We start from the raw sequence: 15,868 nt of genomic DNA, 5'->3' as shown, positions 1-15,868 counted from the left end.
TGAATGTTACCCTTTCCCATTCACATGTGCGATTTAAATCATTCTTAAAATCCGTTTTTTGAAGCTGAACTTTTGAATGTCTAGGTGATTAAATGTAATCAGAACATTATGTAAATTGCTCATTTGTTTAATTCCCATTTGCCATGCTTAACCGCAATTTGCATAAAACTCTCAACAGCTGCAATTAAAATCACAAGACAGATGAGGTCACGTCTATTTCAACCCCCTGGAATCTTGCAACACTCTCGCTCATGCTAATTTGTTTTTGCAAATGAGCACTAATTTATGGAATCGCCTTTGGCAAAACATTTTCGTTGTATGCGCCCACAAGTCAAGTGGACCCCAGACACCGTGCCGTCAATACGGTGGCAATGCTTAGCTCATGGACACTGTTACGTCATCCAAGATATTGCATAATGAACCTTAAGTCAACAGGATAGAAAATATGAAATTGGCTTCGATTGTTTTACTGTCAAACACTGCATTTGTTGTTATGGGATTCTCACAGATTTCCCAAGCAATGTGAATGAGCATATTGCGTTCACATTTTTTTTTAAATAAAATACACATATGCTATATTTCCCTTATCCCAATTGCTATAGCATTTAAAAATATATATATTTTAAATCACGTATAATTGTTCTCATCGTGCCACTTCTGGCATCACCTTAAAGCAGTGACTATTTAAAGTGGAACACGGTATATACCCAATGTGTGCACCCGATTCAAGAGCCGAATGGCTCACAGGGCTATACCAAATAAATGAAACTGAAATGAAACTGAAACTGTGTGGAGGAGGAGTCGTGGTGCAGTGGTTGGTGCCCTGCGCTAAGAAGCCGGCGACCTGTTTGATTTCCGGCCGCAGTTAACAAAAGTGGCGAGTGACATCTGAGCAGGGCCTGGCCCCCACCTCTGTAAAGAGCGACCCACGCTGACCAGCGTGGTAACTAACATCTGGTCAAACAACCCCCACGACTGACAAAACACGGGGATGCCATCCTCGAGCAGTGAGTTGGCTAAGGGCTGCAAGTTTATCTTTGTATTATGATTATTACTCCTTCCAGGACTGTACATTTGGAAGCAAATTTCAGTATGTGCAATGTCTGGTTGACGAATCAGTGAATTGTGCGTTATAATACACAGTGACATTTGCTAAACTATGGCTTGCAGCTAATCAGAAACGTGACCTCGGCCTCACGTTCTCTGTCGTGATTAACACCTCAAAGCTGCCTTTTCCGGTTACGTTTAAAACACAATCGAATCGAATTTCAAGAAGTGGGTACCGTGTATTTCTTACCACATAGAAGCTGTTTAAATGTTCTGGAACCTGTCTTGCCAATCCTGACCTCTAGGATACTGTACTCAAAACCGATACAACCATTAATTGTGCAAAGAAACATGTGGAGCCCGTGTGGTATTTGAAATGTCAAACTCATGCCAATGTTTGAGTCGGGGATCCTGCATGCTCATTATTAGTCTGACGGGGCACAGGTGTACGTCTACATCGCAATTTACGATGCTGCTGTTTCATTCGAAAAACAAACAAGTCGGCAGAGAGGGGGCACAGACGTGTGTGTGTAGCGTTCGTACTCGGGGCCAGGGACATGTTCATGCACAGTGGGGCACAGCATTCAAGGTATCCAGGTCGGCTCGCAGCTGCTGTGTGCACCAGGACGCGACACCGTCACCGTCAAACTTTACTCTTGGCGATGTGTTAAATGGTGGCTATTATTATTTCTGATTCGTTTGCGTTGCGAGTGATTCGCGCTGGCAAACCTCGCAGCCAGCTTACGAGCTACGTGCACCAGAAGGGGAATCACGTCGTGTGTATATTTACGAATTAAAGTTTGCTCCTGAATTGTGACGATGCCTCATTGGATGTCCTGAAGCAATATATCGTCATTGAGAGCTCACTAGTTTTAATCCTAATAATTGTTGGTATGAAAACATAATGCCATGTTAGAATTTGAAGATGTTAACATTTTACACTTATTTCCAGTTTTCAAAATCACTCTGCAATCAAATATTAGTCATTCTCAGTACGCCTTTTGGCGTCCTCTGGTCTAACACCGTTTTGAGACGAGGCTCAAAAGAAAGCTGTCTCTGGTGTGGACCAATACGTTTCAAAGACAATGCATTTATTATCAGAGGATGTTTTTTGTTTGCATTCTGACCACAAGTATTGTGGTTAATTCAGACATGATTCCTTGTAAAAGGTTTCATGTTGGTGTTTTAACATCTCAACACCTGTTTTGTTCCCAGAAAAAAGGGGAACACGTATTCTCACTGAAGTATCACCACAAGTTAGGGGCCCTCTGCTGGGCTGATGTTACTCCAAGTATTTTTTTATTTGTGTTTCCAGTTGTTCTGAAGCTTATGAGAGGATTACATTCTCCCCGTGATTTTAAAGGTTGGAAGTTGATGACGTTTTGGGGGGTCCATCAATGAATGCACTTCGTGTCTGAGCACGGTCCTAGCTTTCAAGGCCCATCAAGTAAAGCTCTCACTCAAATCTTGGATTCCTATCATGTTGGTTATCCGCAATCATGTTGTACCTTTGCTGAATAATAATAAGGCTTTTCCTTTTTGTCCGTACGTCATTGTAAGCATCTTTAGTGATTTATTCTCCACAAGCGCGGTGTAGCTTACTGAATTTGTCAATTACGGTAATTGAAGCTTTTTTTGTCATAACAATGTCTACTTTTGTGGCATAACATTTTATCAAATTAGGCTTTTTGCTTTTCAAATTCCAATCTCCGTATTTCTTATGAATTATATTTATCTTTTGTTCATATTCAACCAATGAAAACCAATTTTGTGTGCAGTCATGGATAATTTTATTCACCTATTTAAGCTCAAAAGGAAATTATTCAGCGTGTATTGAAAGTGCTCGTGATGAGTTTGTAAGTGCGTTTATCCCTCGCCCGTCCTTGTTTATAATCTGGTTTCCCCCGGGAAAAGCCGTGGCTAAAATTGCCAAAAGGGCGGTATCTGAAAACGCTTGCCTTTGTGACTTTTGTCCGTATTTTTTGTAACCTAATTCAATACAAATATTAACCTTTCTCAATTGCTAAAGGTTTCCCCATTCTCAACAGATAGTTCTAATAATGCATAATTTCCCAAAAGCTTTCTTTATATAATTGGAACATTTCGCGTTGACGGTGCCGAATAGCAGTGTACCATTGCAGGACGTGGCCAGGTGGCTGGCCTCAGCACAGCCCACTGTGCCGAGGCCCCCCATGGCCCTCTGTGGCCCCCCATGGCCCTCTGTGGCCCCCCATGGCCCTCTGTGGCCCACCATGGCCCTTTGTTGCCCACAAAGGCCCTCTGTGGCCCCCCATGGCCCTCTGTGGCCCCCCATGGCCCTCTGTGGCCCACCATGGCCCTCTGTTGCCCACCAAGGCCCTCTGTGGCCCCCCATGGCCCTCTGTGGCCCCCCATGGCCCTCTGTGGCCCACCATGGCCCTCTGTGGCCCACCATGGCCCTCTGTGGCCCCCCATGGCCCTCTGTGGCCCCCCATGGCCCTCTGTGGCCCACCATGGCCCTCTGTGGCCCCCCATGGCCCTCTGTTGCCCACAAAGGCCCTCTGTGGCCCCCCATGGCCATCTGTTGCCCACCAAGGCCCTCTGTGGCCCACCATGGCCCTCTGTGGCCCCCCATGGCCCTCTGTGGCCCACCATGGCCCTCTGTGGCCCCCCATGGCCCTCTGTTGCCCACAAAGGCCCTCTGTGGCCCCCCATGGCCCTCTGTTGCCCACCAAGGCCCTCTGTGGCCCACCATGGCCCTCTGTGGCCCCCCATGGCCCTCTGTGGCCCCCCATGGCCCTCTGTGGCCCACCATGGCCCTCTGTGGCCCCCCATGGCCCTCTGTGGCCCCCCATGGCCCTCTGTGGCCCCCCATGGCCCTCTGTTGCCCACCAAGGCCCTCTGTGGCCCCCCATGGCCCTCTGTTGCCCACCAAGGCCCTCTGTTGCGGAGGCACGGACGGACCACTGCGAGGGACCGGCTGGGCTGGAGAGACCCTCACCACCCTTTGTCGGGCAATCGCATTCTCAGTAGTTCACAGTGGTCGCACATTTCTTTTTATATTGCACATCTAGAGACACGTTGAACTTCGTGCGTATCAACTGTAGGAAATACAGGGACAGGGTCCATTTTGGGAGGGTAGAGATGGTGGCACGGTGGTTTGCGCACCGCACTTTGAATCTGGATCCAGAGTTCCATTCCCAGCCACGGCTAACGTCGGTGCCTTGCGTTATTTGAACGAGCCCTGGGCCCCATCCCCTTTCATTACGCAGCACCGGTCCAGCGCGGTGCATTCTGGTCAAACAAACCCCATCACCTAAAGGCATGGGGAGGCCTTCATCCAGCAGCTGATTGATATGTTGCATGTAAATTAAGTACTGTGATTGCAAGTTTAGATATACCGTGAAGCATTGTAGATAATTGCTTCTGCATACTGTATACAAGCATACAAATGTAATGGAATACTAAGGACATCTGTCACCAACTTGTTGGTACCGTTAGTCTTAAGATTAACGCAGCTTTGTGTATTAATCGTGCAATGTTTGCTGAACTTCTTTCGCACCGTATGTAGCTAACTGTGCAAAAGGGCGGTGCGGTCACTTCACTGTGAAGTAAATAATATTTAGATTAAAATACGTTTTTCATTATGTGCATGCATTTAATGCATCTCTCAAAGATGTACTGAATGCTCACTGTAATCCTACATGCATGCAAATGCACTTTGAGAAGCGCTAGCCACAACACACTCACAGATTGCATTCGCGTTCTTTTTAATGGACCTCACAGTCAACTCGATTAAAGCGACGTGTTTCAACGAGTCGACTGTAAGTACGCGTCAAGTCATCTTGCACAACAGTGAGTTCAGGGCCCGATTACTGTGGGACGGAGGGCTAAGCGGGCAGCCGAGGAGACGTGCCGAATCTTCGCAGACGGTTTCAAGCGTGACAACATTCAGCATGCACCTCCCCAGTGGCCTGGTGCTATGTACACACACTCTCTTGGGTCACGAAGAGGGAATCGGTATGCATTTAGTAACTCGTGAATCCGGACCTCTCACATGGTTTGTGTTCAAATGCGGTTGAGGGTTTGTGGCCCAGAGACTTTTCAGAAGATCAAAGCTGGGGATCTTCTACGTCGGGACTCTTCCGTGAGGCGTTTGTTCGGCACTCCTTGTGAACTCCATTTTCCAAGCATCATCATCATGAAGGGTGGAAGTTCCATTGTTGAAGGTTAAGAGCCTGGGTCCAGAAGCTCTAGCGTGACTTCATTATTACTATTTACGATCACTCCTCTTTTTATTTTACCAGGTAAGGCCCAACTGAGCTATGTAAGCTCTTTTTCAGAAGCGACCTGGCCACAAATGGGGAAATTTATAGCAGCCAAATACTAACGCGTGTTGATTTTAATTGTGGAGGGAAAAACCAGAGGACCCAGAGAAAAACTCTCGCGGCCACGGGGAGAGAGACGTGCAAACTCCAAATGTACAGCAGGCGTCAGGGTCGGGATTGAACCCACGGCCTGTATACCAGGCGAGGTAGTTAACATCTCACATCTCACTACCGTGGCAAGATGTTATTATATTGTATATAACGAAAGTTTATATATAACATCTTTCTCTCAACACTGGTGGCCTGGACCACCCTTGCCTGTACGTGTACCGTGTGAGGAGACGTGAAGCTCACGTTCGTGTGCACTGCTTAGGCCATCGATGTGTTCCGTGTGGTAGGAAGTGCAGGAACAAGTGGCGTTAGAGCGAACCACAAGGCCGCGTTGGTGCCTCTCTCCCTGAGGATACACTGAAAATGTACGCAATGTTCTAGACCAATGTAAATAAGGTATCTAACTATAATAACAAACATACTTACAAAATATTAATATTGCCTACATTTATGAGTGTGATCCTATGTTTATTTATGTTTTTAAATTGTTATGACTGAGCACAAAATTACATTTTATACCAGTTGCATTTTCTGTAAATATTTGTTCCACAAAAGAAAAACTTTCAATATTTACTTTTCCCTTCGGGTTTATTTTCAGAATTTATGGAATGTTTTATCACTTGAAAAACAATCAAGAATGATTAGACCTTAATGCACTTCATTCAAATACACATTTTTACATTATAAGTGTGCCCCAGACACATTTTATTCGCGAGAACAGTTTGGCAATGGCCATTTTGGTGACTTTAAAGATTCCATTCAAACACGGGGGACGGGGAGATAACTCCAAGTCGACAGAGTGAAATAAGTACGTGCAGCCCGTTTAGTTAGTGCACTGCTCATGAGGGCCTCTCCCCACTGCTCGCTGGCGCTGAGAGACGGCTTGAGCACGCTTCACCTCGCTCGTCAGTGCGTGTTGGTGAAGGCAGAAACGACCTGGCCACAAATGACAGCCCAATGAAATGGCTTATCATGTGGAAATGTACAACAATGAAATACTCTAAACACATGTTTCTAAATGTAGAGGGAAAAACCAGAGGACCCGGAGAAAAATCGATTTGACCACGAGGAGAAGATGCAATTTCGAAATAGACAGGCATCGTCAGGGTCAGGGTCGTACCCACGACCTCCTGTATACCAGGCGAGGTAGTTAACATCTTGCGCGGCGCAAATAATAAATATAATTGACATTGTTGTACACTGTAGTTCCAGACCTATAAGCCATAAAGCTTGACATGAAATGGGCCGATGGTGGGATGATTTAAGTGAAAACTCACGGCGATTTCCTTTTCAAAACGAGCACCCTGTTTGCAGGCCAGAGCCAGTGGTGAAAATGTAGTTTTCACCACAAAGTGGTACCTATTTTACTAACCCTGGAGGAACGATGGGCCGAGTCAATCCACAACCAGCATTTGAATTCGCAATACTTCCGATTGCGAGCCGCTGTGCCACGTGGCGGGGTACCATGGGTTGACACCCGTTGTCATGGTACACAGGGAGCGGCGTCACCCAACGCTGCTGTTTGTATCATGACAGTAGCAGTAGTTTGCTGCCTTTTGCTGAAAATGTTCCCTCCTGTTTACGACAATGTGTTATTTGTTTCCTTCCCATTTCAGCATCCATAGTGGAACCGGCAAGGAGTGTACACCGAGGTGACATGTGTGCATGAGAGCGGTGGCGGGCATGTGGGCATGTGGGCATGTGGGCACGCTGGCGTGCCGTGCTTGCATGTTTGGCTTTGTTGAACAATGTGCCCGTCTCCTCCACGTGTGTTTACACATTCTCTCGCTCCTCTTCTGTCTGTCTGCATGGACTGTTCTGCGGTTTGTGAGCATGGCAGTGCATTCTGACCACTAATTTAAATACAAAATTAAGGTACTGAATTCTAAGGCATGTGGCTGCTTTCAAGTAAAACACAATGTTTATTTGCTTCTTGGTTCTTGTATTCATTTGCTCATGTATTCATTTCAGTCACTGTCTTAACATGTTTTCACAACCAATGTTGCTATTCGTAAATAGATTCTGTTGGGTTAGGTTGCGCAGTGTATAATATCGAGTTTTGACCGTAATCTTCCACCACCTGACAGAGCCAATCACGTCAGGTTGTCACGTGACCAAATGTGGCATTTGGTTTTTTCGCAAATCGGAGGAATTTTGAAAAGCGAGCCGAGTTTTTATTTCCCCCCCCCCACTGGATTTCTCTCCTGTTAAAAATATTAAACATGTGAAAATACATCGCTGACACTTTAGAATCATTAACTCAGCAACTTTTACAATACATGGAGAATATACACAAAATGGTGTAGGAATCCACTTTTTAAAAAATTATATCGCGCTTAAATGTTGTGTTGCTGATGCTGCTATTGTGCTTGGATGGGTTGCTTGCTTACTTGTGCGATGGTAAAAGGAACGTTGCATGTGTTTTTTTGTGGCCAGTGTTGGCTTGGCTGTTGTAAAAGCCCTGCAGGGAAAGTGGTTGCATGGTAAACCGATATGTGTGCATTTTGTCCAGTGCTGGTTCTGCTGCCGTTAAAAAAAGATACAAGTCAGTATTGCAGCCTTTCTGGTTGTGTTCAAAGAGATTTGTATGGCATTGGCATAGCGTTAGTGCCAAAGTCATATAAATGTCAAACGTTATTAAATGTTTATTGTTCTGAACCTTTCACTGTTCTTATCATGCCATTTGGAAGACTTGCCCAAATATTGACACTGATATATTTCTTCAGTACAAGTTCGATCTAGATAATATACATTATATATTACACATTATATATACACATTTTACTTCAGACTCCCTTCAACATAAATGAACGATAAGGATCATTGTTTTCACTGGTCAAAATAACTTGCATATAAATATGTTCAATTCGTGCAACAATAATGATAAGTAGCCTTGAAATTGAGGCTTTAAATTAGATTAAATATACAAGAAAACATTGCTTTATTATCATCTTACATCCCAATAAAATAGATATATATCAACCAATACATTTGGCTGACACTACAAATGTTTTTTTTACGGAGTTTATAGTTTAACACCAAGCATAATAATTATCTTTTCATTATTTATTGAAACATTATTATAATCTTCCCAGGATTATTAATACCCGTGGTTTGTTTTAACAGTTCAGCGGTTAATCTCTTCAAATGACAATATATTTTTCAGTTCACAGTTGTATTAGTATTTAATGTAATTGTAAGAATTGTACAATCGGATATTTTACACGACTGTGAGGATGGTTAGAAATCCTGTGATGCACACATTCCGGGTTTCAGGAACACAAACGCATGATGCCACGGGTGAAGTGTTGAGGATGAACACGGCTACCGCTTGCTCCATCAGAATAAAACACGTGCCCGCTTTGAACGCTCGCCCATCAACGTCTCGCTAACGGCAGCAACGAATCGATGGTTTCCCCGCAGGCCTGACGTGGGACACTTCCGACTGGATGCCGCACAACCAGCTGCCGGACATCGACGAGTCGGGGGAGGCGCCTTGCCCGGAGTACGCCGACCCTGCGGAGATCGAGGGCGACTACTACCTGGGCGGGTACGACATCGACAGCGAGCTGCCGCTCCCCGAAGACGCCTACGACGAGCGCTTCGACCCGCTGCTGCCGCTCTGCGCCGTGCCGTCCACGGGCAGCATCGACGCGCCGCCCGGCGGCCCCACGGCCGCCCGGCACCGCCGCAACTTCCACCCGAGCCAGTACCTGCCGCAGCACGAGATGCCGTCGCGCCGCTCCGCGGGAGACTACGGGGCGATGTTCACGCGCTACGACGGCGAGTACGACCTGGAGACGGGGGGCTCGCCGCCGCCCTCGCGCGCCCGCCGCAGGCTCGACGCGTCGGCGGGCCGCGAGCTGGCGCCCGACGCAGAGCTGGACGGGGACGACGTCGACGGGGAGGGCCCGGACGACGCACTGGACGTGAAGATGCCCGGCGTCGTCACGAGGCACCACACCCAGGTCTAGCCGCCCGGCAGGACGTTTGCCCGGCTGGCTGATGCCGCCACCCCGGCCCCAACGCTGCGATTTTGAGTTGAGGAAGAAGCGTACGGCGAACCGACGCGGCGTGAAAGCCCAACGCATATGCGTAGAAATGAAAAGAAAAGGAAATCGGCGTGCTCTAAACTTTATCACCAGCAGCTCGGACACGTTTCCGTGTTCCACCAAGCGCCGTTGTGTGGATGTTTATAGTGAATAGCACCGTAATTTCGTCACGGCGTTGCTCTAGGCATTGGGAGATTTAAACAAAGTTTAAGCACAGAGCACGATACATGGGACAGAATCACAAAAACTGTGGAAATGCCTGGCACCTAAGCACAATTATAATAACCAAACACTGTGCCTATGTGTTAGTCGAAAGCACCTTGACCACATTTTACTCTGAAGATGCCTGCCTAAGCCCCAACATGTATTTCTGCCACAACTGACTTTGCTTTGACATATTCTTAACAAGACCAATTATAAAAGTAACATAAAAGCACACGGCTATGAAAAGACTAATTACGTGAAGATATGAAGAGGACTTTTTTTACCATTTTTTGAATCGGTGTAAGAAAAAAAGCGCAGCTTTTGACATTTTTTTAATTTCCATTTCACATCCATTGAAGGTCATATATATGTGTAACTGTTGGACAATACTGCCTTTAATTAGCTCAAAGCAGTCGGGTGTGTGTGTGTTTATCATTCGCTGTCACATTTCAAATTTCACACCATTTTTTCCACATGTATTTTTACGGATAAATGTCGTAGGTTTTCTCACGCGTGCTTTTTGAGTTTCTGTGTAAAAATCTGTTTTCAAGTGGATTTAAAAATGTTGTATTTGTAAGCAATTTTTGGTAACAGGTTTATAAAGAAATGATTTGTTTTTTTTATAAAAATGGGAAAATGCAGTGCTATGAAAAGCAATAGCATTCACTGCACTAACGGAACAGTGTGGTTGTTTTTGTAACGTGTTGATTTAAATGTTGCAGATATAAATAAGTGAGGAAAAAAACAAATACTTGAAGTAGCTTTGGTGCTCACCAAAGTAGGCCTTTTTTTTGTTTATATCACAGGCAAAGTCTGCACTGTCTAATACAAGTACAAAATAACCACTGCTGCTGCTCCCACTGCTGCTGCTGAGAGCAATGGTACATGGCCTGTAATCTAGGCTGATGGCAGGTCGGGGTTGAGGAATTGCTTGATGATGGGAACACAATCTTTGCTAAAGTTGTATGTGCCATTCGTCAGTTCGCAAGTGTTGTGTGATTAGTACATCTGAGACGAAGCGGGCACACAGCCTTATCGGGACCGTTTAAACCGAAGGGTGTTAAAATACAATGATTTGACGGCCAAATGTAATCAGATATTTACAACAGAGCACAATCCTCGAGTTGGCATAAGTGAGGCAAAGTATGATTGCGTTTGAGGCTGCCTCAATGGTATGATTTAAATTGCTGTGTGCACTGTTACTATTTAATTTAAAAGTGAGAATAGAGAGTAAATATTTACATACCTGCAGATAAATCATGGCCTTGTTTAACTGCTTACATCTGCAGGGTCAACTCTGGGTAGGTATTAGCCATTTATCAAGTGAGTATTCTAACCCTGTCTGTTTTGGAGGCTGGTTACAAGGTGTGGTTTAGTTCTTCCTTGCAGCAGATTGATGTGTTGCCATTTGCCAGTATAACTGAAATAACGCGTCTGCTTTGTGGTGTATTGGGACTTGGGAAACTGCCATTTGCTTTGTCCTGTTCAAAGTTATATTAGAATAAAACTATACATTGTGAAATAACCTGTGCACACAATTCATTCAACTGCATACAGTACTCAATATATTAATAGGGCCTAATGAATCTTGTGAGAGGTAATGTCTGTTCGTACCACCGTAAGGATCACCCGCAGCGGTATTACTTTTGAGAGTGGCATTGATTTTTAAATAAGTTTAGCACAACTATGATGCCCACGTGTGGGCATTGCCTCACAGAAGTGTGAATGTGTCGAAATCGAGTTTGTTTCGGGCTTATCTTCCAAATAAATTAATAGACAAACAATAATAGATATGGATATATAATAGGGTTGCATATTACGCGTTTCACTGTACCCCTTGATGTGGTTATGTTGGTATTTCAAATCCAATTCTCCACGGGTCCTATTAATGTTTCTGCAGATCCAGATCAACTGGGGCCCGATAATATAGTCTCATTATGAAGAACGTATTATGCAAAACGTCATATACTTGACACAGAGTTGCGCTTGCTGCTTAATTGTCCTGAGTTAAGTAAGACAAACTAAATGTTTGTATGGCCTGGCAGCACGCATGCAGAGGCTTCGCTGTTGGTGGTGTTCTCCGGTTGCCACGAGCCCGTGCTCAGGAGACCCACCCACCCACACCCCCACACACACATCCCCCCACACACACCCCCACACACCCACACACACCCACACACCCCCACACACCCACACACACACACCCACACACACCCCCCACACACACACACCCACACACCCACACACAAACCCCCACACACACACACACATCCCCCCAAACACACCCCCACACACCCACACACCCCCCCCCCACACACACCCCCACACACACCCACACACCCCCCCCCCCCACACACACACCCCCACACACACACACACCCACACACCCACACATACACACCCCCCCACACACACCCCCACACACACACACACACCTGTACCGACATTAGAGGGGTGGTGGGTGGGGGCTCTGCTCTCCACGTTGGTTGATCCAGACGCCGGTGCTCGCGCCTGTTCCTTGCCCTGGTGTTTCTCTTTATTTTGTCTTCTCCCAGTCGCTCTCCTTCCTGCTGTCACGCAGCAACGGCGGTGGAGCTCACAGGTCATCAGGGTTGTCTGCCACGAGATGGCGGCTCGCAATCAAGGTCACGGGCGCTGAGATGTTGGCTGTTTCCCCGGTGGATGTGGCAATGGCCTCTGGGGGTTTCCACAATCACCATGATTTAGAAAAGGGGAACACTCAGCCCTTACCTGAAGCCTTTGCAAAGAGGCCAGGAGAGAGAGGTGGTGCCATGAGGCTGCATCTTTGATGGTTTGGATGGGTGTCTGCATGGGCTTCATGGGTAAGTGCATTGATTGTAATCATCTAGTGCTAACAGCCCTGTAATATAACATCATGTATTCTAATTTAAGTGAATATATTAACCTCCAGGCATTACCTCCTGCTCACATGTGGGGGGTATGTGGATGATGTGACGTCTCTTATTTACGGCCTGGAATCGGATGGCATTTTTACGACAGGAGTTTAATTCGAGTGATCCCTTGCTGATGCTGGTTGTAATTTCCTGCAAAGCGGTTGTGCCTAATTGTTAAATGTTTTGGATCGCTCTTCAACATACCGGTGCGGTAAAGCAATAATATTGTCCCGTTTGTTAACTTGAGAAAGTTATTTATTTGGCTGTGTGTCAGATGGAGGAGGGTGTATAACACACATTGGCATTGTGCTCTCGTGACTTGGCCTACAAATTAATTATGACGCTTTCAAGGATGGTTCCCACAGCCTGGTTCATGCTTGATCCCAGCGGAGTATGAACGGCGTGGCCTTTGTGGTTGGATGCTGTTCCCTGTGGCAGCACCAGGTACATCTCGTATCTGCTGCTAGGAATATCCTCTTGTATGGGTCATTTGTTTGGCTTTTTGTGGCAGATTTGTCTAAAGAAGGTGCACGAGGAAAGAAAATCTGCTTGCCCGGTGGAATGAAATCTGGAATTTCCACCACTGACTCACGATTATAAATGGGAGATGCCTCAGTGGTCATTTGTGCAGAAAATTACTGCCAATGTAGCCTCTCATTTTGTCCTTAATCCTGGACATGAGATAAGATGCTTAAAAGCAGAAAATTAAACATGTCGGTGGTATTGCAGCTGTGTTTGGTCTGCATATTGGTCTGTTATCAGCTTCACTGAGCTATTGCTACTGACACAATAATCTTTGTTGTCAGCTACAATAAATCCAGTGCTGGATAAGGCCTCCCCGAGCTGCTGTCTCCTCTGACTATCCTGTGATGTGATAATCCATCCTGCACCTGGACATGAGCCGATGCATCACTCCATCTCCTCGGTGGATGTGCTCCTCGATTAGTTCCATTCTTTCGTTGCCATTCCGTTGTTATTCTTGACCAATCATCCAGCACCCCTTAGAGCGACGTGTCCTTCCCAATTCACTCTTAACCTGATTGATCTTCTGTAATCCACGTCATCCTTTTTCTAAATGAAATGCTCATCTTATCGAGTCTAAATATATAAAATTTACTATAAATAATTATAATTTGAATATTATCTCCAAATAACGATCACACTTTGATGTGGTAGAGAGTAAATGGATGATGATTCCTTCAAAAAATGTGTGTAAAATCTGACATTTTCACTGTTCAAAGAGCACTTTCTGCATGAGATTTAAATATGTTTGTACCCGCATAAATAGCAGCAGGAATGCATTTTACTGCTTAGATACTGGCTCATCTGATACTTTTCTAACCTTTAAAGGTTTCCCAAAAAGTTTTCCTATTTGTTAACTGTGTAGTTTCATTAAGTATATCTATATTAAATGTTAAGAGTGCGCTGTGTATTAAGATCTGATTACTCCCCCATAGTGCTTCCTTCGCAGCTTTGAGAGAGCATTCGTTTTATCCACTATGTCAAGTGAGCCCACTCCTAATCTCCTAAAGACAAAATCTAAATTTTATCCATACACCTGTCCTGAAGCATTTGGCTGATGAAATGTTACACGACACAGTCTGATTATGTTTTGTTTATATTTGAGCCCTTACAAGTACATCCAATAGTTGCAATCCGGCTATCCCTCAATCCACAAATGTTCGGTTCACGAATTGTCGCGTTCACACAATAGACTAATTATGGACACGTCGATTAACGGAATTTCACCCCGGCAAACAACCACAGCGTCACGGTGTATCTGGAGTGCAACAGAAACGCCTCCACGTCACCTTCTCAGTCATTCCAACATGCACATATTTTGGTGAGTTCGATAAAAAGGTTAATTATTAATACATTATTATTCAATCGTTTCAATATTTACATTTTTTGTTATGTTTTTGTATTGTAAAAAGTGATTAAGGTAGTGTATATTTTTTAGTTTAGGAGTAGAGTTGGAATGACTGTCCAAAACACATGAATACATTTCGTAATCAATTAACGGGAAAAGCCATTCCCATTTACGAAATGCCATTATATGCGTGTGTTTCTTAAAGAGCGCATCCCTTCATGAATCTATGGATATCTGTACTGTGTCGTCTAAATGGCCAAGTTGTTCAGTTCGCCTGTCTTTTATTGGGTTACAAAAAGAATTATATTTCAAAGCCACTGCTATGCCAACATTCAAAGGTACACCTTTTAAAAAATGTGACCGATATGTCGGCTCTGGAAATGGAAGAGTGTGACCTTGAGTTGATTAAAGAAAAAGGGTTAATCATGTGCAGAATAAAACCCATTAAAACATATTTCTGTGCAGATGATTGATAGCATCTGAGCCTCTTCTTCCGATGCTGACGCCATATGGCCAACACCAACTCGAGGCGGCAGTCAGGTTCGCTGTAATGTAATATGCTTTGAAAGGGAATGTCCACTGCCATTTCATTTAAACTTGTAACACTAATAAAGTTGGACGCGGTGTTGAGTTATTTGTGAAAGAAAGGTTTAGGTCAGAGTTGGGAAACATTCAGTTTTGTATTTACGAGAAAAGCAGAGTCGCAAGAAACCCACGGGAAGTTTGTGTCAATCCTCTATTTGCAGCGCAGCCGAAGTAGACCTGGCAGTCAACATTCACGTGGCAAAGCATTGTTAACCCACGCCATCGTAGTGGTAGAAGAGTGATAGGGAGGCAACTGTGGGTGACTGAATCGGTATGCGCTGGATCATCAATCAACCCGACATCTTTACAAACTGTTAATTTGATTATTTAAAAATAAATGGATAGTTCAGCTCCAACTCCTAAGCAAAGTTCCATATCGCATTAAACATTGCATTCATATGGTCTAAGGGTGTTTGGTTAATTTGAATGTTTTGTGTTGTTCGTGTGTGTCTAGGATGTGTCTTATTTGTGTATGCGGGCACTGGATTCTGTATTTGAATCAATATTAGCACAACTGAACTGAGCTAAAGTAATTAATGTTTTGTCCATAATGGACAGTCCACTGCGCTAAGAACCTGGCGCACTGAGTTCGATTCCTGGACACAGCTAACATGAAGCACGAGCGAGATCGGAACTGGTCCTGGGGCCTCTACTTTCACAAACCGGCACAGACCAGCATGGTGAAGTATGGTCAAACAGTCCCCATAGACCACAAGCCATTGGGACACCTTCATCCACAGTTGAAGTTAGTATTTAAAAAGGAATTTCTTTAGAACT

The 15,868-nt window shown here is 44.9% G+C and overlaps 1 protein-coding gene across 4 annotated transcripts in view; it reads left to right on the top strand.

Moving 5' to 3' along the window:
* Positions 1-11,227, top strand: part of LOC144937706 (protocadherin Fat 1-like) — a 231,791-nt gene extending 220,564 nt beyond the window's left edge. For 2 of the 4 annotated variants that reach the window (XM_078865139.1, XM_078865138.1), the window contains exons 30-31: positions 7,082-7,117; positions 8,889-11,227. In XM_078865139.1, coding sequence (XP_078721265.1) covers positions 7,082-7,117; positions 8,889-9,439 — 587 coding nt within the window. In that variant the 3' untranslated portion in view covers positions 9,440-11,227. The remainder of the gene's footprint in view (positions 1-7,081; positions 7,118-8,888) is intronic. The other 2 variants (XM_078865142.1, XM_078865140.1) reach the window with 1 other exon arrangement.
* The last annotated feature ends 4,641 nt before the right edge of the window (positions 11,228-15,868 follow it).

This window comes from Lampetra fluviatilis, chromosome 19, assembly GCF_964198595.1.
Source record: "Lampetra fluviatilis chromosome 19, kcLamFluv1.1, whole genome shotgun sequence".
NCBI lineage: Eukaryota > Metazoa > Chordata > Hyperoartia > Petromyzontiformes > Petromyzontidae > Lampetra > Lampetra fluviatilis.
Note: the sequence above shows the minus strand (reverse complement) of the source record. Positions and strands in the feature narration are given on the sequence as shown.